The sequence below is a fragment of the Mirounga leonina genome, unplaced genomic scaffold (assembly GCF_011800145.1).
Source record: "Mirounga leonina isolate KUSES-001 unplaced genomic scaffold, KU_Mleo_1.0 Mir_175, whole genome shotgun sequence".
NCBI lineage: Eukaryota > Metazoa > Chordata > Mammalia > Carnivora > Phocidae > Mirounga > Mirounga leonina.
The window spans coordinates 32,690,809-32,715,600 of NW_023270453.1; the positions used below are offsets into that span (position 1 = coordinate 32,690,809).

Below are 24,792 nucleotides of genomic sequence, written 5' to 3' on the forward strand. Positions count from 1 at the left end.
GACGGACAGTGTCAGAGCTGGTTCCCCACCAGTATTTACACTCATACAAAGATTTCCCACAGATCCCTGCTCTCCCAGCACATGCCCTAAAAAGTAAGTCTCCTACACATATAACCCGGACACTTTCCAAACTGCCGCTTCTGTGCTGGGTCTCAGAGCAAGTGGTAAAATGCACTGGCCCTTTAAGAGCAGAATCTCCGCTCCCTAGAGCCTTCCGGCTCCGGCCCCACTGATTTTCAAAGCCAGAGGTTTTGGGGGCTCATCTGCCCATTGCAGATCCCCAGGGTGGGGGGGTGCCCACTGTGGGGCTTGATCCCCCTCGCTCCTCGTGGAGGACTTCCACGCTCGTGGGTGATATTGATCACCGTGCCAGGGGTGGTTCCTGACCACATCCCTGCCCCTCCTTCCCTTCTCTGTGTGGCCTTCTTTATATCTTTAGCTGTGGGAGAGAGATGTTCTGTTAGTCTTCAGGTCATTTTCAGAGTGAGTCTCACTATATTTAGTTACATACTTGATGTGTCCATGGGAAGTGAGCTCAGGATCCTCCCACTCTGCCATTTCCCATGCTTCTCCTGTAAATGCTACTTTAAACCCAAATACCAGGCACTGTGAAGACTCCCAGACAGTTCTGACAGCTGGCAGCTGTAACCTGCACTTCCTACTTACTCAGACTCGAGGTTTTTCTTTTAACTTCTCCTTGGGGAATGGGTCACGTTAAGGATAGATGTGATGATGGCCAGGGCATGTATTTTATACAGGTCTCTCTATTCTTCTCTTTTTATTCAAGTATAATTAACATACAGTGTTAGATTAGTTTCAGGTGTACAATATAGTGATTCAATAATTCTATACATTTCTCAGTGCTCATCCCCTTTATTTCACCCATCCCCGGACCGACCTCCCCTCTGGCAACCACCAGTTCTCTGTATTTAAGAGTCTGGTATTTTGATCGTCTCTTTTTTGTTCGTTTTGTTTCTTAAATTCCACATATGAGTGAAATCGTTTGGTATTTGTCTTTCTCTGACTGACTTACTTCACTTAGCATTATACCCTGTATGTCTATCCATGTTGTAGCAAATGGCAAGAGCTTATTCGTTTTTAAGGCTGAGTAGTATTCCATTGTGTATATATATACCACAACTTCTTTATCCATTCATCTATGGATGGACACTTGGGTTGCTTCCATCGTCTGGCTATTGTAAATAACACTGCAGTAAACATAGGGGTGCATATCTCTTTTCAAATTGGTGTTTTTGTTTTCTTTGCATAAATACCCAGTACTGAGATTTCTGGATCATAAGGTAATTCTATTTTTAATTTTTTGAGGAACCCCCATACTGATTTCTGCAGTGGCTGCACAGTTTGCATTCTCACCCACAGTGCACCAGGGTTTGTTTTTCTCCACATCCTCATCAACACTTGTTATTTCTTGTGTTTTTGATTTTAGCTATTCTGACAGGTGTGAGTGATAGCTCCTTGGGGTTTTGATTTGCATTTCCCAGATGACAAGTGATGTTGAACATCTTTTCATGTGTCTATTGACCATCTATGTGTCTTCTTTGGAGAAATTGGGTTTTTTTTGATATTGAGTTGTGTAACTTCTTTATATATTCTGCAAATATGTACATATATCAGATATATCATTTGCAAATATCTTCTCCCATTCAGTAGGTTGCCTCTTTGCTTTGTTGATGGTTTCCTTTGCTCTGCAGAAGCTTTTTATCTTGGGTGTAGCCCCAAGAGTTTAATTTTGCTTTTGTTTCCCTTGCCAGAGGAGACATATATTCAAAAAATGTTTCTATGACTGATATTCAAGAAATTATTGCCTATGTTTTCTTCTAGGACTTTCATGGTTTCAGGTCTCACATTTAGGTCCTTAATCATTTTGAGTTTATTTTTGTGCATGGTGTAAAAAAGGCCTCCAGTTTCTCCAACACTGTTTAAGTGACTGTGTTTACTCCATTGTATATTCTTGCTTCCTTTGTCATAGATTAATTGGCCATAGAAGAATGGGTTTATTTCTGGACTCTATTTTGTTTCATTGATCTGTGTGTCTCTATTTCTGCCAGTGTAATACTGTTATGATTACGACAGATTTTTATCTTGAAAACTAGGATTGTGATGCCTCCAACTTCATTCTTCTTTCTCAAGATTGCTTTGGCTCTTCGGGTTCTTTGGTGGTTCCATGCAAATTTTAGGATTGTTTGCTCTGGTTCTATGGAAATTTGGCATTTTGATAGAGATTGCACTAAATCTGTAGATCGCTTTGTGTAGTGTGAACATTTTCACAATACTGGTTCTTCCAGTCCATAAACATGGAATATCTTTCCACTTGTTTATGTCATCTTCAATTTCTTTCACCAGTGTTTCATAGTTTTCAGACTGTAGGTCTTTCACCTCCTTGGTTAAGTTTATCCCTAGGTATTTAACTCTTTTTGGCACAGTTGTAAAAATGGGATTATTTTCTTAATGTCTCTTCTTGCTACTTCATTATTAATGTATAGAAATGCAACAGATTTCTATATATAACTTTGTATCCTGTGACTTGACTGAATTCGTTATCAGCTCTAGTAGTTTTTTGGTGGAGTCCTTACTGTTGTTTACATATAGTATCGTGTCATCTGCAAATAGGAGTTGTACTTCTTCTTTTCCAGTTTGGATGCCTTTTCTTTCTTTTTGTTGTCTGATTACTGTGTCTAGGACTTACAGTGCTATGTTGAATAAAAGCGGTGAGAGTGGACATCCTTGACTTGTTCCTGATCTTAGAGGAAAAGCTGTTTCTCACCATTGAATATGGTGTTTTTCATATATGGCCTTTATGATGTTGACCTATGTTCCCTCTAAACCTTTGTTGAGTTTTTATCATAAATGGCTGTTGTACCTTATCAAATTTTTCTGCATCAATTGAGATGATCATATAGTTCTTATCCTTTCTCTTATTGATGTGATGTATCACATTGATTGATTTGCAAGTATTGAATCACCCTTTCATCCCAGGAATAAAAACCACTTGTTCCTGGTGAATGATCTTTTTCATTATTGTTGAATTAGGTTTGCTAATATTTTGTTGAGGATTCTTGCATCTATGTTCATCAGACACTGGCCTATAGTCTTCTTTTTCTTGTAGTGTCTTTATTTGGTTTTGGTATCAGGGTAATGCTGGACTTGTAGAATAAATTTAGAAGCTTTCCTTCCTCTTCTATTTTGGATTAGTTTGAAAAGAATAGGTATTAACTCATCTTTAAATGTTTGGTAGAATTCACCTGTGAAGCCATCTGGTCCTGGACTTTTGTTGGGAGTTTTTTTATTACTTGATTTGATTTCTTTGCTAGTAATCAGTCTGTTCAAATTTTCTATTTCTTTCTCATTCACTTTGGGAAAGTAATACGTTTCTAGGAATTCATCCATTTCTTCTAGGTTGTCCAATTTGTTAGCATGTAATTTTTCATTCTCTTGCAATCTTTTGTATTTCTGTGGTGTTACTTCTCCATTTCTGACTTTATTTTTTTGACTCCTTTTTTGATGGGTTTAGCTAAAGGTTTATCAATTTTGTTGGTGTTTTCATAGAAACAGCTCCTGGTTTCACTGATCTATTCCATTGTGGTTATTTTTAGTCTGTTTAGTTTATTTCTGCTCTAATCTTTATTATTTCCTTCTTTCTACTGGCTTTGGGCTTTGTTTGTTCTTTTTCTCTTTCAGGTGTAAGACTGTTGTTTGAGACTTTTCCTGCCTCTTGAGGTAGGCCTGTATTGCTATAATCTTCCCCTGTTGATTTGTTGGTTGACCCATTTATTGTTTAGTAGCATGTTATTTAGCCTCCACACATAGGTGTTCTTTCCAGATTTTTTCTTGTGATTAATTTTTAGTTTCATACCGTTGTGGTTGAAAAAGATGCATGATGGGATTTCAGTCTCTTTTAATTTATCGAGACTTGTTTTGTCTAACATGTGATCTGTTCTGGAGAATGTTCCACTTGTACTTGAAAAGAATGTGTGTTCTGTTGTTTTTGAATGAAATGGTTTGAATATACTTTAGGTTCATCTGGGTATCATTCAAAGCCACTATTTCCTTGTTTTTTGTCTGGATGATCTATCCATTGATGTAAGTGGGGTGTTAAAGTCCCCTACTATTATGTACTACTGTCAATTTCTTCCTTTGTGTCTGTTAATAGTTGCTTTATGTGTTTGTACAATTGCTATATCCTCTTATTCGATTGTTCCCTTTATCATTATGTAGTGTCCTTTGTCTTGAAGTCTGTGTTGTCTGACAGAGTAAGTATTGCTATGGCAGCTTTCTGTTCACTTCCATTGGCATGATAAATGTTTTTTCATCCCTTCAGTTGCATTCTGCATGTGTCTTTAGGTTTGAAGTGAGTCTCCAGTAGGCAGCATATAGATGGATGTTGCTTTTTTTAATCCATTCAGTCACCCTGTGTCTTTTGATTGGAACATTTAGTCCATTTACATTCAAACTAATGATTGATGGGTATGTACTTATTGCCATTTTGTTACTTGTTTTATGGTTGGTTTTGTATTTTTTCTCTGTTCCTTTCCTGTCTTGCCCGAGTGATATCCTTGGATTCCTTTCTCTTTCTTTTTTGCATATCTATTACTGGTTTTTGATTTGTGATTACCATTAGGTTGACAGATAACATCCTATGCATATAGCAAATATATATTAAGTTGATGGTCGTTTAAGTTTGCCCCCATTCTTAAAACACTAAATTTTTACTCCTCCCCCCTGCACATTTTATGTATATGATGTCATACTTTACATCCTTTTATTTTGTGAATCCCTTGACTGATTTTATAGGTATAATTGATTTTACTGCTTTTGCGCTTTAACCTTCATACTGGGTGTTATATGATTAATCTACTACTTTTATTATGTTTATATTTACCTGTGAAATTTTTTCCTTTCCCAATTTTCTTCCTCCTAATGATGGCCCTTTCTTTCCAAAGAATTCCCTTTAATGTTTCTTGTAAATCTGATTGATGAAGTCCTTTACGTTTTGTTTGGGAAACTCTTTTTTTCTCCTTCAATTCTGAAGGATATCCTAGCTGGGTAGAGTATTCATGGAGGTTTTTTCCATTTAGCCCTCTGAATATATCCTACCACTCCCTTCTGGCAAGGTTTATGCTGAAAAATGAGCTGATAGCCATATGGAGTTTCCTTTGCATATGGCAGTTTTCTCTTGGTGCTTTCAAAACTATCACTGCCTTTTGCCATTTTAATTATTGTGTCTTAGTGTGGACCTTCTTGGGGGCTCACTGTGCCTCCTAGATCTGTATGTTTTCTTCCCCAGATTAAGGAAGTTTTTAGCTATTACTTCTTTAGATGATAAATTTTATGCTCCCTTTTCTCTCTCCTCTCCTTCTGGGATCCTGATAATGTGAATATTGTTACACTTAATGGTGTTGCTGAGTTCCCTTAACCTGTTCATTTCCTTTTCTTATTTCATTGTTGTTCAGCGTGGTTGCTTTCCATTACTCTGTCTTCCAGCTGACTTATCCTTCTGCTTCCTCTCATCTATGATTGATTCCCTCTTGTAGATTTTTAATTTCATTTATTGAGTTCTTCATCTCTGGTTCTTTTTTATATTTGGGGATACATTCCTCTGTCTCATTTTGTCTAAATCTGTCTGTTTCTACGTACTAGGAAAGTCAGCTACATCTGCTCTTGAAAGCAGTGACCTCATGAAGAAGAGGTCCTGTAGTGCCCTGTAGTACCATGTGTTCTGCTCACCAGAAGTAGCTGCTTCAGGGGTGTCTCTGATGTGTGTTGCATGCACCCTACTGTTCTGGCTGAGCCGTGTCTGCCTTCAGTCCAGTTGGCTACAGTGACCCACTTTGCCTGTTGTGGCAGGGTTTGCTCTCGGTGCTGGTTAAGGGGCCAGACTGGGGCTGCCTTGGTCTTGTAGTTGGATGAGACCAGATCCCTGCCTTCAGCCCGTTTGCCAGGGCTATGGTTGGACCAACCTGCAGGGCACTGTCCCTGCCTTGTCTCCGAGATCAGATGTCTGCTCCAAGCCCGCTCCCGGGGCTCCAGTAGAATTAATCTTCCCCTCTGCCCGGGGCAGGAGTCACTTTGGAGGGGAGCCGATCCCCGCCAAGGCTGCTTAAAGTAGGGCAGGTTGGATGGTGTGAATGCCCAGGAGAACGCACAGCAGGGTGTGGTATTAGCAAGGTAGGTGGAGGGTGTTGGCACTGGTTCCTGCAAGTGTCGGGGGTCTAGGCTCAGGCAGAGGAATGGTGCCCCCCCGGTGTCCCCCAGCTCTTTTACTCTTGCCAAAGTCTCGCGAAGGTCACTGCCTCTCCAACACATGATTAGTGACTAAGTCTTCCCTTATAGCCCAGGCATTTTCCAAACTGCTGCTTCGATGCTGTATCTCAGCAGGGCTGTTTGTTTGAAGGGTGGGACTCAGTTTCCTATTGCCATCCAGCTCTCCCAGAGCTAAGCCCCACTGGGTTCCAAAGCTTCTCAGTGCAGGTCCCCCATGGCCAGAGTGCCTGATGGAGGGTCCTCTCCCTTCTCTGCGCTTGTGGTATCCCCCTCATTTGTTGCTAGTCTCACCATCCCTACTGCATCTCTGCCTCTCCTGCTCTTTTCCATGTATCCCCCTCTCTATCATTAACTGTGGAAAGTGTGTTGTGCCAGTCTTTAGGTCATTTTCATAGTTGTACTGATGTGGCTGTTATCTAGGTGTGTCCGTGGGACCAGGTGAGCTTAGGAGCCTCCTACTCCACCATCTTTTCTAAAGCCACCATTTGTCAGGGTGGCATGAAACTGACCTTGCACCTGGCTGGCCATCAAGACAGCTCGGCACCTACACCTACCTTGTCCTGCTTCATCCCACTCTCATCCACAGCACTGCCAGCTCACGCAAGCAGCTTTGCCAGTATGTTGAGCAAATGCACTCTGAAGGACACAGGACTGCGGTCCTCCTGACTTCACTATGTACTGATACACAAGGTGCTTATCCGTCCTCTGAGCCGGCCTTGTTGCTCCCTATTCCAAGACATGGGAATAGAGTTCCTGTCTGTAAAGGCATCTGGCCTATGGTGGGTGCCCAACAACAATAACCTTGTCATACCTTTACCCTAAACCTTTCTCCTGGTCTCCCTACCCATCTAAACTTAAACTCAGGTAAGTTTCAAGAAAGAACCCCTGCCACACGGAGGATGCAACAGGTGAGCCTCATCCCACTCTGGGGGTACTAAAAGTAGATGACAAGCTAGAGCAGGTCAGAGCAAGACTGTTTAGTACTCGCGGCAAATAGCAGGGCCGTCAGCCTAGCTGTGCTGGTGCCCCCCGGCCCCCACGTTCTGTGGGGTGACTCAGTGTGGCCTGCTGGGTCGTATGCCACCAAGAGCTGTCAACACTTTTTGCAGCAGGCACCAACCAAGCCAGTGCCCTCAGCCAGGGAGGTCTCCTCCTGACCTACCTGGTTGCCTCGATGAGCAGCCGTAGCAAGTGCTCGGGACCAGGCAGCAGCGTCCGGTGGGGTGCAGGGCGGACTGCCTCCCTGAGGGAGTAGACGGCTGCCATGCGCTTCGCACCAAAGGAGCAGAACCATGGGAGTTGCAAAAGGTCTCTTCAGTTCCGTCCTCAGCAGGGCCTCTTCGCTGTGAGGGAAAAACCACATTTCAGAAATAGTTATCAACATTTACACAAAGAATGGGGACAAATGGTGCTGGACTAGACCGGCCTCCCCGTTGGCAGTGACGTCTGTTCTCCTCACCGAGGGACAGAGGCGAGTGAAAGGCAAAGAGCTTAAGCTGCAGTTTTTTAAGAGAATGAAGTGGTAGCACTCATCCTTCCTAACCTGGTGCTCATGTCTAGATCAATATAGCCTGCTCACTTGATACATGTAACAACAACAAAGAATGATTACCTCACTTTAACCTAAGACAGCTGATCGGAATCCCTGCCGTTTATCTGTCTCTGGTTCATGTTTATAGACTGAGGGAGCCCAGCTCTACATCAGTGTCTGGTATTCTTTATACACCGTTAAGCATCAAACTCCGAGCATCCTGAGGTTTTTCAAATACGTTTACTCAGACTTCCAATTCCACTATTGGCAAAGGAAGTCTTCCACAGGTGCAGCCTGGCAGTAACACGAAGGCATTGAAGAGTGAATAGATGCAGTCACAGTCTGGTGAGGAGTCCACACTCAGAGGAAGGGTGATAGGTAGCATGAGTTCCCGGGGCGCCTGGGTGGCTCAGTTGGTTAAGCAACTACCTTCAGCTCAGGTCATGATCCTAGAGTCCCTGGATCGAGTCCCGCATCGGGCTCCCTGCTCGGCAGGGAGTCTGCTTCTCCCTCTGACCCTCCCCCCTCTCATGTGCTCTCTCTCTCATTCTCTCTCTGTCAAATAAATAAATAAATAAAATCTTAAAAAAAAAAAAAAGATAGCATGAGTTCCCTCTTTATGCTGCTTTTACTCAGGGGTCAAGCTAAGTGGTAAGGCTACTGGTAGAAAAACCATAGCCTTTACGCCCCGGGAAGTCAGCCTAGTTGAGAGCAACCCAAAAAGGGAAAGAACTAGAGGGGAGATCCCCAAATCCTGTCTGTCCACATCTCCAGCTAACCCCTAAGCCACATAGACATTGAGTGGTCATAGAAGCTGAGCTACAGATAAAAGATGTGAGCTGTGATTGGAACTTGTGCCCAAAAAAACATTTTGAAGGTCAAGTCCAACCAAGTTAATTGCCTGCTAAAACAAAAGAAACCACTCATCTGAGAAAAACAACAGAATACAGAGGCTTCACAATTTGATGTCCATAACAGCCATTCATAACATGCAGTGTGCAAATAAGGAAGAAAATGCAACCCTATCTCAAGGACAAAAGGCAATCAACCAAGACCAACTCCAGCTAATCCAGATGTTAGAACTTGCACATAAGGATTTTAAAACAACTATTATAACTATCAATGATGTAAAGGGAAATAGATTCATAATGAATGAAAAATAGCAAATATGGAAATGAGAAATGATTTTTTAATGAAATTAATAAAACAAAAATCTCTAAAATGAAAAAAAATTATAGATGGTCTTCACAGAATGGAAAGGACAGTGAAAAAGGTAGTAGGTAAAAGGTAAAAAGTTAGCGAACTTGTAAATCAACAGAATTTATCCACTGTGAATAACAAAAGATTTTTTTTAAGGAGAACAGAACCTCAGAGACATGTTATTTAATATCGAATAGTCTAGGATGGTTATAATAGGACTCTGAGAAGAGAATGAGGCAGGTAAAATATTCTAAGAAATAAATATTGGTCAGATTTTTCATAAATGTGATGAAAGACAAGTTTATAACTTTGAGTTGCTCAATGAACACCAAGCAGGAGAAACAGAAGGCCTAGTCAGTCAAATTATTGAAAGCCAAAAATTAAAGAGCCGATCTTGAAAGCATCAAGAGAAAAGCAACACAATGCACACAACAATTTGTTTTATGATTGTTTTATGATTGACTTTTCATCAGGAACTACTGAAGTCAGAAAACAGCAGAACAATGTCTTTAAAATTCTTAGTAGAGAGGAAGAGACTGTCACACCAGCATTCTCTATCAAGTAAAAATGTCCTTTAAGAATGAAAGTGAACTAAAGATATTTTCAGATAAAGAAAAAATAAGAATTCATCACCAGAAACCTACACTGTAAAAAATAAAATACCTAATAAAAGATGGAGGAAGTAGATCTTTATGTTTACAGGGGTTTTATATTTTATACACAATGGTACATGAAATAACCTACAAAAAATTAAGGATGTATACTGTATGCCTACAATAACTAAAGTAGTACAGCTTTTATAAAATAGATTAAGTTAGAATTCCAAAAATAAATCAAATGAATATATATTTATTTACTTACTTACTTGCTTGCTTGCTTAAAGGACAAGAACCTTAGGAGGAACAACAGGGCAAATCAAAGCAAAATGGTAAACCCAAACTTAATCCTATCACTGATTGCACAAGACATGCTAGTGGAGAAAACAATACAATTAAAATGCAGAAATTATCAAAATGACTAAAAACAGATTCAACTATATTTTAAGATGTCTGCAGTTCCTCCCTGAGCTGGACTGAGTGACTCGCTTATAATAGCATGGGCAGAAGTGATGGTGTTGGACTTCTGATACTAGTTCATAAACGGCATGCCCCTCCTACCTTGCTCTCTCTTGGATGCTGGCTCTGGAGAAGGGCAGCTGTCATACCACGTGGACCATCCTGCAGCACTCTGGAGAGGCCCATGTGAAGGGAAACTGAGGCCTCCCATCAATAACCAGGACCAACTGGCCAGTCATGTAATGAGCCGTCTCTATAAGGACATTCTCCAGCGAAGCCTGAAGATGGATGGCTATAGCCTGGTCAACATCTTGTCTACATTCCCATGAAAGACCCCAAGCCAGAACTACCTATCTAAACTATTGCTAAATTCCTGACCCACAGAAATTGTGAGAAAATAACTCTTAAGCCACTAAACTTGTTAACGTGTAATACAATAGAGAACTAATGCATGCACCTATAAGAGGCATACTTTTTTTTTCACTGATATAAATTTTTAAAGATTTTATTTGTTTATTTGAGAGAGTGCAAAAGCAATCACAGAGGGAGAGGGAGAAGCAGGCTCCCCTCTGAGCGGGGAGCCTGATGCGGGGCTCGATCCTAGGACCCTGAGATCACGACCTGAGCTGAAGGCAGATGCTTAACTGACTGAGCCACCCAGGCGCCCCTAGGTGATACAAATTTTTATTTTTTAAGTTTTTATTTAAATTCCAGTTAACATGCAATGTAGTATTAGTTTCAGATGCACAACATAGTGATTCAGCACTTTCATGCATCACCCTGTGCTCATCACAACAAGTGCATTCCTTCATCCCCATCGCCTATTTCAGCCATCACCCACCCACCCCCTCTTCTGGTGATCATCAGTTTGTTCTCTCTAGCTAAGAGTCTGTTTCTTGGTTTGAAGAAACATTCTTTAAATACAAAGACACATGTTGAAAGTAAGTAATTGGAAAATGATACAGCATGTAAACAGTACCCCTAAGTCTGGAGTAGGCAAATGATTAGAACAGCCATTTCAGCAAAAAAAAGATACACAGATGGCAAACAAGCACATGAAAAGATGTTCAACATTATGAGTCATTAGGAAAATGCACATTGAAACCCCAGTGCAATGCCACTACGATGCACTTGGCAGATGCCTACAATTGCAGTGACTGACCGTACCAAGTGTTGACGAGAACGTGCAGCGACTGGAAATACCACACACTGCTGGTGGAAATGGGAAAAGATGATCACTTTGCAAAACAGCCATTTCTTAATAGCTACCCTCTGATTCCAGCATGCCCCTCCTTGATATTTACCCAGTACAGAGATTTGTACACAAATGTCCACAGCAGCTTGCTTTCTAACAGCCAAAAAATGGAAACAACCAAAACAAACCTCCTGAGCAATAAAAATATTCCTAAGGTGTCCTCTCCAACATGGATAAATCTCAGAATTACTATGTTAAATGAAAGAAGCCTCCTCCACTACCAAAAGTACACATACTATGTGGATTCATTGCTATAAAACTCGAGGAAATGTAAAGTAAACTCCTCTATCATCATAAAAGGCCATCACTGGGTTGTCTGGAGATGAGAGAACTATGACAAAAGGCCAGTGAGGAAACTTGCAGGGCAATGGGTTGGTTTGCTACCTTGATTTTGTTGACAGTATTATGGGTATATATAGACGTCAAAGCTTAACAGACTGTGCACTCTATATAAGTGTAGTTGATTGGAGGTCAGCTAACTCTCAGGAAAGCTGAAAAAATATAGTATGATCACCTTTATACATACCTTACATTTTTACCTAAATGCAAATGAATAAAGTATTTTTAAAAGCAAGTATTAGCAGCCTCTCAAAATGCAGTGTTAAAAAGTAAGGGAAATGTACAGGTCAGCTGATCTAGGTTATCGGCCCCATTCTTGCTCTGTCAGCTCATCAGCTGTGACACACTGGGTAAATGGCTTAATGTCTCTGGTGACCTCAGTGTTCTCAAAATTAGCAAATGATAGAGTAGAACTAAATGTTCTGTAAGGTTGCTCAGAGCTCCCAATTAGATAATCCTTCCGCGCCTGTAGGAAAGAAGGCTAATCTCTATTCTCCTTTGTTGTAGATTTCCAATGCACACAGCCAGCAGATGGACGACCTCTTTGATATCCTCATTAAGAGTGGAGGTAAGTCACAAGTCACATCACACCCCGAGTAACCTTTTATGACAAGTTTATGAACATTTTCCTTTAGAGTTCACGGCCTATCTTGGAGTAGTGAGAAACGTAGTCTAATTCCAACCAAGTTTACTGTTTTCAATATGTTCAATTAGGACATTAAAACAACTTACAAATGGAGGAAAAGTCACTGTTTCAGCTTAAAACAATAACATAATGTTAGATATTATCCATAGATCTATGCCTGCTGAAAACAACAGACCATCTCAAAATAGCCAAGTAGAGCCAAATATAAATTCCACGTTGAAAAACTTCAAAACCTGTCCCATACATAGGTGATTGTGAGGGGGATAAAAGCACTCGGCTGCACACACTAATGTTGTAACAACCACCTTACGTAGAACAGGCCCTAGTATCTTGGTGAAAATTTAAAGGCAGTTTTAAGCACTTTCTACGCGTAATTGAAAATCTTAGCCTTTATAGTGTATCATCTTAAAAAGGGATAAAGGATATTAACCACATACACACACACACACACACAAAATCAAGGATCTCTACCTCAGCAAATGTATCTTTCAAAATAAGTATAAAAATCAGTATTTTAAAATTGAAAATGCTGTTTTGGAATAAAGTATTCTTAAGTTACCTGGATGAAAGGAGTTTTATTTAGATTTTTAAACAATGGTCAAAATTTCTCCGTTCATAGCAGGTACTATTTGGTTTTGAAGACACAAGGAAATTCCTGATATTTAATTATAGCTCTACACACGCAGATAGATTTTTTTTCTAAGAACTACACTGGCCTCGGAAAATAACTTCTATCTATGCTATGGAAATAAACGTTTCACGGCCTGATTTTAAGGTGGTGTTTTTTTTTTTTTAATGCATTTTGCCAAACCTGGTGAAAATAAAGACTTTCTCATTGATTAAAGGGAGTAATTTTTACAGCCTAAACTTAGAAATTAAAATGTGACAAAGTCATCAAATGAGTTATTTCCTACAAGTAATTTTTTTTTAATGGCCAAGTATCCAATGAGGACATTATATTATTGTGAACGAATACCAATGATAATGAAAACAGAGATTTAAAGAGTTGATTCTGAGACTGGTTACCTAGAACTGTCAGCTTTCAGAACAATTCTAGAGCGGACTACAGGAAATGACAAACAACAAACTGTACTCAAGACACACGCAGGGAGAAGAATCAGTCCACTCGGTCGACACAGTGCACACGGTCAGTCCACATGGTCGACAACTCACACATAGGAGTCTGAGTGTTTCTGCATCCCAGTCACTGAGTTCCCACAGCTCTTAGCAGATCCATTTCTCCTCCCGTATTTGCATAGAAATGAAACCAATGAGATACCCATAAGAAAGTAAAAAAGAAACTTTATCCAAATAAATGTATTAAATGAACGCTGGTATCTAGAGCAGATGGTGCCTTCACTTTCTACTTGATCTGGCAAGGAAGAACTCATCATCAGTGCTTATTAACACATCTGCCAGATCTTTAAGATTTTAGGTAAACTCAGAAAACGAGACAAAAAAGTCAGAAAAATAAGGTAAAGAAGGTCAAAGGAGCTGTGTGTTAGCTTTAATTCGGGAATAAAATAAGATGGCTTTGTATCTCTTTAGAACTTTATGCAGAACATATATGGCTGAACTGGGCACGCAGTTCAACTGTAACAGTAATAGGAAAAAGAATATAATTAGATCCGTCATGATATTCAGAAGGTACTTCATGTCTGCACAAACGGGACATACCTTTTGACTTTAAGGGTGGCAACCACAGTGATGGCAGATCCACGGTAGCCTGTCTGAAGCCTGAAGTAACCGAGAACAAGGACCCAAAGATCAAATACTCAAATAAATCCACCGACTCCTACCTAGTGGCATACAACTGCATGTGATGCTTACCACTCTTACTAAAAAGGATAGAAAGCATATCAGAATGTTATAAATTTAAATGCTTTGTTTAACTAAAATGAGCCATCACCCTCTAGGTTACCAAGGAGCATACCTGACCAACAGCATTCTCTTCCTCCTACCCCTACGATGGTCTGTGTCTAAGTCCTCACAGAATAGTTAAACAACTGTCCTGGTAATTGATAGAAATGTTTCCAGAGTAGAAATCATTACTTACTGATCACTTCTGTTATTTTGCACAGAGATTTCCCTCCCTATCAAAGAGGAGCCTTCGCCTATTTCCAAAATGAGACCAGTGACAGCCAGCATCACCACAATGCCAGTCAACACAGTGGTGTCCCGGCCACCACCACAAGTCCAGATGGCACCACCCATCTCCTTAGAACCCATGAGCAGTTTATCTGCCAGCTTAGAGAACCAGCTGGAAGCTTTCTTGGATGGCACTTTACCCTCAGCCAACGAAATTACTCCACTACAAAGCAGCAGTGATGACAGGGAGCCCTTCTCTCTGATCGAGGACCTCCAGAACGATCTGCTGAGTCACTCGAGCGTGCTGGACCACTCACACTCCCCCATGGAGACTTCCGAGGCCCAGTTTGCTGCCAGCACCCCATGTCTGTCACTTGACCTTTCGGACTCAAACTTGGACAACATGGAGTGGCTGGACATTACCATGCCTAACGCATCAGGACTCACTCCCCTCAGCACGCCCGCTCCCAGCATGTTCTCCGCTGACTTTCTAGATCCACAGGACCTGCCCTTGCCGTGGGACTAACATCACAGATTGTCCTTCGAGTCCATGACGTTTAAGAAGATGAAGATCATTCTCAAAGGTCAGGTTTTAGAGACAGATCCATAGTTGCATTGTTGCAATTACAATATGTTGTCACGGGAAGAAGGGATAGATGGTCACAGCCTGGAAACCGAGTGTGAAAACATTTCACTGCACTGAGCAGTGAATTTCTACAACTTAACATAGCACAGGGCCTTCTGAAAAATCACTGGTCAAAGAAGACTCACCTGTTTCTCCAGACTTTGGCAAGGAATGAATAAAGACAGAAGAGTGACGTGTGCAGGAGCGTGACACGAGGATGCTCTGGTCATCAACTGAACTACACTTACGCCTCTGCGGTCACCTTAAGACCCCACCTACAAGGCAGACAGCTCCACTCCCTACGAGAGGGCCCGTGGCGGGAGGTGAGCGGCCCCTGCATGCGGTCTGTCCTAGAACAGGCCGGAGCCGGGCCCCGGGCAGCAGAGGCCGTGGAGGGCGCCCGCCCGTTCCCAGACAGCTTGCAGCTGCAGACTTCTGCCTCCGTTCGGAAACCAACATCGTTTTCCTGTGTCGTAGTTTGTGATTTGGGGAATCTTACCGTAGCTTCCCACATTTAAATTGAAGTGGAAGATCTTTCACTGTCACCTGATGTCTCCAAAATACTGTCCTTTTAAACCATCCACTGTACAAAGTCCACGTATACTGATAACACTGAAAATTCTATTAGCGACCCTCGGGGTTGATTAGATGGATTTTAATGTGTATATTAGACATTTGTATGTACACTCTGACATTGTGGTATGTACAGCCTACATTGGGGTAAGGAATTGGGTATCCAGTGGTCCTACTTGTTTTAGTAACTCAACTATTTCTAGAGTACTTGAGCCATGTGTATTTCCATATTTAAAGAAATGCCGACTGATTTCAGGTAACCAGACCCATCTCAAAGAACCAAGGAAGGCTTTAGTGTAAAATACCCTTCTGAGCTGTTGAGTTGCAAAGAGAGGGCAGAGGAGAAGTGTGCCAGGAGCCCCGAATGTTCCTTGCAGGGGCTCCGGGTGAGAATCTCAGCGGGCTGGCTGCCGGGCCCCAGCTCTGGCCGCCTCTTCTCAGCCGTTTTCCCAGACGGTCATTTTTCAGGCTTGTAACTGGATGATATACCCGAGCTCTCACTAGATTAGCAAGCCGAAGATAGAAAAACTGGAGGTTTTACTAGTCGTTTTATATAGAAAAGAAGTTATCACACATTTGCTGAGTAGTTTAAGAATTTTTTAAAATGCCAACTATCACAGGACTTCCAAAATTATTTCAGGCTAGTCATTTAAGGATATGACAAAATGTAAATAACTGAAAGGAAAAAAAAAAAAAACCTAAATCTACCAAAAAAGTGTGAAGGTGTTTGTTAAATAATATTATCACGCTCTACACCTCACTTCGTGTAAACCCGAGGGTCAGGTTGCTTTCTCTGGGTCCTTAGATGGTGATATTCCCACAGTGACATGAAAGAGCCAACCTGACCCATTATTCGGAAAGAATTTGGGCATCACTGCTGGGTTTGCGCTTTGCCTAAGAGCTGATCTTACTTCATATCTTTATCTTGGTTTGTAGATTTTACTCCATGTAAGGAAAGTTTGTTTTTCCAGTATTCAGCCGCCCAGAACACTGGAGCCCTCTGTTAACTGGCATTTCCCAACTTGAAAGACTTTGAAAGGGCTCAGGGCAGAAGCGGTTATGCTCAGTGTGGTCTGAGGGAGTAGTTTAAACGTTTAGAAACTGGTTATCCCACGCCTGGAATCCAGTAACCTGGTTCAGCACAACGCCGCCATGTGAGCCAGGCCAAGAGAGTGTGTCACCCCAGCTGGGACGGGCGACCCCAGTCCGTCCCTTCCAGAAGGGCCTGTCTCCGGGGACAGGGCTGTCTACTTGGGCAGGTACTGTCTGAGGGTGGTCTTGGCCGTGGGTTTTTGTCTGGGGCTTACCTCCTCCACACGTGGACTCGTAGGAGGCAAGTGACCAGCTAGCGCTGTTGACTCTCATGGACTTTGTATTTCCACCAGCCTGAGTTACGCACCGAGATGCTTTCCTCGCCCTCGGCTCTCCCGTTGCTTTTTCAAAACAAGGTCTGAAACGTGCCACAGGAAGGGTGCTGTCCAAAAATACACACTTGAGTGCAGAGAATGCCAGCCCACTAGCCTGCTTGCTTTTGACTAGGAATTGCTGAAGTACCCACTTCACACATGGGTTCAAACCCTTACATACAGGGCTTCCTCGAAAGGGAGGGCAAGGAGCCTCCCGACCCGAACTCCACCAGCCCCCCACTCGCACCATTCCGCCGCGCCCTCCCGTCCTGGCTCGGGCGACAGCCTGCATGGCAGGGAGGCCGCCGTCCGGGGTCCCAGCTCCGTGTTCGAGGTTAGCGTGAGGACGCAGACGTGTGCAGCAGGTGACGTGACCAAAGACGACGCTGTCATCGAGGCCCCTCTGACCTGACTCGCTGTACGCAGGGTAAGCGGCGGGAAAGGCGTGCCCCACAGAGGACTATCTTTATCGTCACAGCCATAAAGCACAGGGCAAGCCGGCCGGGATGCGTGCGTGTAGCGTAGACGTGGGAGTGTGGTCCGCCGTCTTGCAGAACATCATATTGCCAAGGAAAGAACCAGCTCCTGGACGTGCGCCCTCCCGTCCAGTCTGACTTCCCTGAATATTCCCGAGACACCGCGCATCGAGCTTGCCTCTCTAGGGTATGCAAGTACCAGCTCGTGTGCCCCGGGGCAGGATGCACGGAAAGCCCAGAGCTTCTCCGGGCTTTGCGAGTCCAGGGGCCTGGGGTCACCTTGGAGATTTCAGCAGCGCACGTCCAGGGAGGCCCCTCCGGCGTGTTGCTGGGGGTTCGCGTGCTAGCGTTCTTCCTGAGTTGTGCAATCTACTGTACAGTACTGGCCACATATTTGTACATAGATATATTCTCAACTCGTGGGATTTCTTGCTCAGATACTCTGTGTTTTATAGGACTATTTTTGTAATGCTAGAGAGATCTTATTTAAGTTTCCTTTTTAAAAACTGCCCGGTTCTGTGATCCATGTAACTGACACTTTAGGAAGTGCGATTTCGGAAGGCAGTCTGGTGCAGCTCCCAGTGATGTGTTGGCAGCGTGTCACCCATTTGGTCACCACAGTGGACTCAGGCTTCCTCTGCCCTCCCCCCCCCCCAGATCATTCCAGGCCACCTCGCTTTCTTTGGCGCCCGTTCAGAATTCCCAGGCTGAAACCAGCCATGCAGCTGTCCCCACAAGTGATGGGACAGTCCCTCTCCCGTCCCCAGACAGGCTCCTGCCGGTGGTCACTTTAGAGAGGGACGGCCCGTTTCTCCGGATCCACACAGAACCCTCCCTGTTGGGTCACCCCTCTCCGCACACATGCATCCTCCTGACCCCTGGCAACAGAGCAGACTACCGAACTGTCCACTGCCCTGGAGGCCACGGAATTAGCCCAGGTGATCCAAGCGCGTTAACTGGAAGGGCAGCTCCGTCGAGGAGCACAGCTTCCGAGGGCAGGTCTGTGTGTTTGGAGAGCATCCTAACTGCGCTTCGGCTCACCTAAGTGGCTGTAGTCCCCACTGGAAAATAACAAGACGCGGCCATTCTTTGCCCTGTCTCCAACCCTGCCGATGCGCGGGTCTGTCCGGGCCACCTTTTCCATTTGTGAAGTGACTGCCTGCAGGACCACAAGGAGGCCCCCGTGTGCTCCCCGTTCACCCCTCCTCGCACTATCCGAGGAGTACGTGCGTCCCCGCAGAGGCTTTCTAAGCCGCGATCTCGGATTCAAGGCCCGGGCGCCACCCAGCTGCCCGTGTTTACAAAAGAGCGCTTCCCCCTCTGCACTAACACATAGCTCTGTGAATTGTGACCAGGAACTGTCACCGTTCGGTGACAGCAGGATGGCAATCTCAGACCAGAGGTGCCGTCTGGAATCTAAACAGGTCATTGGCGATAATCAGTACAGCTAGTCATGTTCAACAGAGCTTTGTGCCAACTACTAAGAGAAAGCTTTAACCAAGTTCATAGAATCACCGAGACTCATAACAATTACCTCTCGACATTCTGCTGTAAGGAAACTTGCTGACTGGGGACGAGGAGGGAGCATTTAGGAGAGGGTTTAGTATCTACCAAAAGTACTTAACCTCAAGTAACCAAGAGTAATGCAAACTTGCTTTAAAGGAACCAAAGGCATTGCCAAGTATTTGCCAAAAGGAGGCACTTTTTATTTAAAATTTGAGACTAACGAGATCTCAACAGTCAGTCCCAAAAAGGTATTATCCATTTAAGGTTATAATTTTCACAAAGATGTAGATACTTCTCTGTTGTTTTCATGTAAAATAGTATAGATTTGTTTTGTTGGTTTAAGAATAATACATATTTAGTAGTAATACAGAGTTTCTTCCTAAGTGCAGATTAGTTTCCTTTTCTCTTGCTTGCAATAGAAACACAGAGTGATAGGTGTTTCTCTTCTTATTTTCATGGTCACATTATGTCTTAGCATCTCACTTTATGAAAACAAGGAGAAAGATACCAACCTACAGAGCCCCGCTTACTAAAGCACTAGCTTAATAAACAAAAAAATTATGGCAATCGGGGGGTCCATTCATGTATTGCCTTTATGTTGTTTTTTAAAAGAAAACCATGATGCCTTTGTATTTGCTGTTTGCACCCCTGAAATCAATTCCGTATCATGTCTGAATGCCATACATTTTGCACATGTACTGTACATAGTAACGCATACTGTATTTTTATATGTGTGCACAGTTACCATCAGATCTTTTGTACATAGTGGCAGTATTGTAGCCGGTCGGGAAACGTTTGATATCTCAGCAATTTTGCATTTTTGTGTCTCAAATAAAAAACATTTTGATGTACTACCGGTCCTTGCTATGCGGAGGGCGGACCACACCCTATGGGTCGGGCGAGCCCCAGCAGAGCTGGGCACGGGCACGGGCTTCGCAGGGGCCCCCACCTTCAGAACACCCCTCACAGCACCTGGCCACAGACAAAACCGAGGCGAACTCTGCAGCTCACACGTCGAGGGGACCTCCCTCCCCCAAGCCCAGGAACGCGGGGTACAAAATAGAAGCCGGGACTGGCTGAGCTTGAACGTGACAACATTGACACCAAAGTCATGTTCCTTCTCCTACAAGCGTAAGGAAGCACTGCAGGGAAGGAAGGCCTGATAAAGCATGGAGAGCACGTCCACGCACGGGGGAAACGCGCACACTTTGGTAGCAGTAAAGCCACCAACAAAATTCCCCAAAGACCCAGAGAGTCCTTCAACGTAACCAAGTTTCAGAAAGCTACAGGAGGTGTTTTTATCGACCATACAAAACTGGTCTTTAGAATTGGGTATTCTTTTCCTAAAATGGCATTTAATTTTCAATTTAGAAGCCCACGGCTAAGATAAAGTTTTGAGGAAAACAGCATGATACTTGCCTCCTTGCTCTGGTGAAATAAAATGGCCATGAGTACACCGGACGGGCAACCGGGCCTTGCACCTCGCTGACCGTGTCACCCGCAGAGAGGGAGAAAACAGAGATCACGGGTTACCTAACTACTACAACATGGTCGTTAGCTGCGACATGAGGGACCAAGACAGCAGCCTCAACAGATCAGTAGGTCCATGATGTTCCCAAGGGCCTAAAACATTTGGCACCTCACACGTTACCAGCCAGTGTCCCCGCCCGGGGGAGAGAAAATGCTGTCAGAGGGAGCAAGGAAGGTGCCCGGCCTTGGAGGAGAGGCCGCGGGACAGAGCAGGGGGCTCTAGGGAAGGTGGGCGGTAGACATGGCGTGCGCGTGGAAAGTACGTTCCAGGCAGAGAGAACAGCCTGGGCAAAGAGGCCAGAGATAACGAGCGATTGGGGCTCAGGCCCTGCCGTACGCCCGGCCACAGGCTAGATGCTGGGGTTGGGCTGTGGGACCCCCTCCACGCAGAAAGTCGGAGAAACCAGGTCTGCACAGGTAGGGGCGAGCCGGGCATTCAAGGATACCAGGCCCGGAGGGACCTCAGCTTCTCTCGATCATTCTGTTAACGTTTGGGTAACACAGAGCCTTGGAGAGCTTTCCCGATACTGGACACAGTCATCATTCAGCATCTTCATAACCCCTGACAGCACATTCGCTCTAGAATCAAGGTGAATATCACATCACCTGTAAATGCAGACACACCCACACGCTCAGCGACGGAGGGAAATGAACGGGAGCCAATCCGCACTGCAGTCAAACACCAGCACGGAGCCAAGACCGTCTTCAAGACGGATCGGAACCACATGTCCCCAGCCATTTAATGCGGCCCCACAATCCTCTCGAAGGTTTCTCATCCCCTCGTGACCCTTCCCTCCCCGCTCCTATCACAAATAGCTTAGCTTCTGATAAGTCTAATAGCTATTCATTTGAACCTGCTTTAACTTTCCGAAAGAACTTTCATCTTGATATATCCTGCCTGTCTTCTCTGTTAATGTTTATGGCAAGTTACTAAAATTAAACCCATAGTGTGTCATTAGACAAAAAACAAAGATGCTCAACGTTCGGAAGGCCCTCTTGTTGGACAGGACTGTGTCACAGATCATCCCGGGGTGGGGGGGCAGTTACCCCAGCGGACTCACCCCTAGGCCCACGTACAGGAGACTCAAAAGCATCTAAAACCCACAGGATACAAATGCTGGTGTGGTCCTGTCCAACGTTGACAGGGAACTGATGCTGGGGGGGGGGGCCTGTATTCAGGTTCATAGTTAAGAATGTCAAGTGCTAGGGGCACCTGGGTGGCTCAGTCAGTTAAGCGACTGCCTTCGGCTCAGGTCATGATCCTGGAGTCCCGGGATCAAGTCCCGCATCGGGCTCCCTGCTCGGCGGGGAGTCTGCTTCTCCCTCTGACCCTCCCCACTCTCATGTGCTCTCTCTCATTCTCTCTCTCGCAAATAAATAAAATCTTTAAAAAAAAAAAAAAAGTGTCAAGTGCTTCCCATCAGAGACTCCAGTGTCGGCCTTGGAGAGCTTTCGCCGGGCCTCATCTCCCACAGCTGGATGGCCCTCAAGTCCACACTCAGCAGAGTGGCAAACGAAGCTGGGCACCCATGAAGTTCCCACGACCAAGGGTACAGGTACACTGGTTTTGTTACGGCACTTCTTTAAGCACTAGAAAAGGTCTGCAAAGCCGTTCAGACAAGTAGCTTTATGTTCCCTACTTAAATTATGTCATGTCAAACAACATGGAAGGTTGACCAGGACATCACATTCACTAGAGATACAGAAGCCACAGCGGGGACCAAAAAAAAAAGGTGCTACAACAAAAGCTACTTACCCCTCTCCCCACACCCTCAGGACACAGCGCCGGCGAATGGGAAGGCAGCCGGGGACGGAGACATAGTCAGTGCTGCTAGACCCCAGACCCTGCGCCAAACACTTCACACAACCTCAGTGAACCACAAGTCTATGAGCTAAGAACTGCTATTACCCCCATTCTATAGATGTGGCAACTGAGGACAGAGAAGGAAATGATTTGCCTGAAATTACAAAGGAAGCAGAGCCTGGATGTGAGACCACGCTTCCGATACCCCAGAACCCAGACCCTTTCTGCAGACTCAGTGCGTACAACACTTCCTCTCCGTTCCGATAGGTTACAAATTCAACCGGTCACGGCTGACTTCATTTACATTAGTCATGAGGTTCACCCCCAAGTGGGTGTCTCTCAAGTCTCAATCTCACACATTTTTACCAAGTAGCTACTCCTAGGAATGGTGTGTGGCATTCAGGGGAGGGCTTTGACTGGGTTAGGCAGCCACAACCAGGATTACAAGACCAGGATGTCATAAATGAGCCCCCCCTGGCCAGGCCACACACATGAGTGACTCACAACCAAACTCTGCCTATCAAGGCTGGGACTTCTGTAGCCCCTTGAGCACATCCAGAAGCCTAAGAGACAGAACAGGGACGCCTGGGTGGCTCAGCCAGTTAAGCATCTGCCTTCGGCTCGGGTCATGATCCCAGGGTCCTGGGATCGAGTCCCGCATCGGGCTCCTTGCTCAGCGGGGAGCCTGCTTCTCCTTCTCCCTCTGCCCCTCCCCCTGCTTGTGCTCTCTATCTCTCTGTCAAATAAATAAATAAAATCTTTTAAAAAAAGGAGTTACAGAACAATTTTACAACACCTAATAAAGTTGAAGATACAAACTCTGTGACTCTGCTTTTTTGGTATCCATCCCCGAGAAGCGCCCTTGCCCCCAGACCGTCACGTGCCAGAGTGAACATTAACGCATCCAGAGCAAACAAGAGAAACAACCGTACGCCTTTCAATCTGACAACTTTTAAACACAGCCATTTTCATAAATGCACTAAATCAAAAAATCAAATGTGTCAACATAAAAGAATCTCCAAACAAAAGGCTTCGGGAAAGAAAGTGCAGGAAGAAGCAGAGGTAACCCAAGTCACATTTGTTTAAAAATAAAAAAGAGGGGCACCTGGGTGACTCAGTCGTTAAGCATCTGCCTTCAGCTCTGGTCATGATCCCGGGGGTCCTGGGATCAGGCCCCGCATCAGGCTCCCTGCTCTGTAGGAAGCCTGCTTCTCCCTCTCCCACTCCCCCTGCTTGTGTTCCCTCTCTCACTGCGTCTCTCTCTGTCAAATAAATATCTAAAATAAAATAAAATAAAAATAGAAAAGAGTTATAAGGGAATAGTATAAACAACTGTATGCCAAAAATTCACTTAGATGAAACAGACAAATCCCTAGAAAGACACAACTACTGAAAACTGACTCAAGAAGAAATCATAAATACGAATAGACCTACAACAAGTAAAGAAAATGAATTAATTTTTAGAAACTGCCAACAAGATGGCTTCACTGGTGAATTCTACCAAAAATTCAAAGAAGAATTAATACCAATTTTTCACAAACTCTTTGAAAAATGAGAGCACTTCCCAACTCATTCTATTAGGTATGACCCTGACACCAACACCAGATAAAGACATGACAAGAAAACAAAATAGACCAGTACTGGTTAGGAATATACATACAAACATCATAAACAAAAGACTAGCAAACCAAATACAGCAACAAATAAAAAGTATTATACTTTAAAATATTTTCACATTCTCAAGGGCTTTGAATGACACATTGGACCAGATGGACTTAACAGATATATTCAGAACATTCCACCCTAAAGCAACAGAATACACATTCTTCTCGAGTGCACATGGAACATTCTCCAGAATAGATCACATCCTGGGTTACACATCAGGTCTCAACCGGTACCAAAAGATTGGGATCATTTCCTGCATATTTTCGGACCACAATGCTTTGAAACTGGAACTCAATCACAAGAGGAAAGTGGGAAAGAACTCAAATACATGGAGGCTAAAGAGCATCCTCCTAAAGAATGAATGGGTCAACCAGGAAATTAGAGAAGAATTTAAAAAATTCATGGGAACAAATGAAAATGAAAACACAACTGTTCAAAACCTTTGGGATGCAGCAAAGGCGGTCCTATGAAGGAAGTATATAGCAATACGAGCCTTTCTCAAGAAACAAGAAGAGTCTCAAATACACAACCTAACCTTACACCTACAGGAGGTGGAGAAAGAACAGCAAATAAAGCCTAAATCCAGCAGGGGAAGAGAAAGAATAAAGATCAGAGCAGAAATCAATGCAAAAGAAACCAAAAGCACAGCAGAACAGATCAACGAAACTAGGAGCTGGTTCTTTGAAAGAATTAATAAGATTGATAAACCCCTGGCCAGACTTTTCAAAAAGAAAAGAGAAATGACCCAAATCAACAAAATCATGAATGAAAGAGGACAGATCACAACCAACACCAAAGAAATACCAACAAT

At 43.8% G+C, this 24,792-nt stretch overlaps 1 protein-coding gene across 7 annotated transcripts in view; it reads left to right on the top strand.

Annotated features, from left to right (window-relative positions):
• Nucleotides 1-19,833, top strand: part of MRTFB (myocardin related transcription factor B) — a 271,910-nt gene extending 252,077 nt beyond the window's left edge. For all 7 annotated transcript variants that reach the window (XM_035022304.1, XM_035022303.1, XM_035022302.1 and 4 more), the window contains 2 exons: nt 12,170-12,230; nt 14,390-19,833. In XM_035022304.1, the coding sequence (XP_034878195.1) occupies nt 12,170-12,230; nt 14,390-14,922 (594 nt within the window). In that variant the 3' untranslated portion in view covers nt 14,923-19,833. The remainder of the gene's footprint in view (nt 1-12,169; nt 12,231-14,389) is intronic.
• Nucleotides 19,834-24,792: the final 4,959 nt, after the last annotated feature.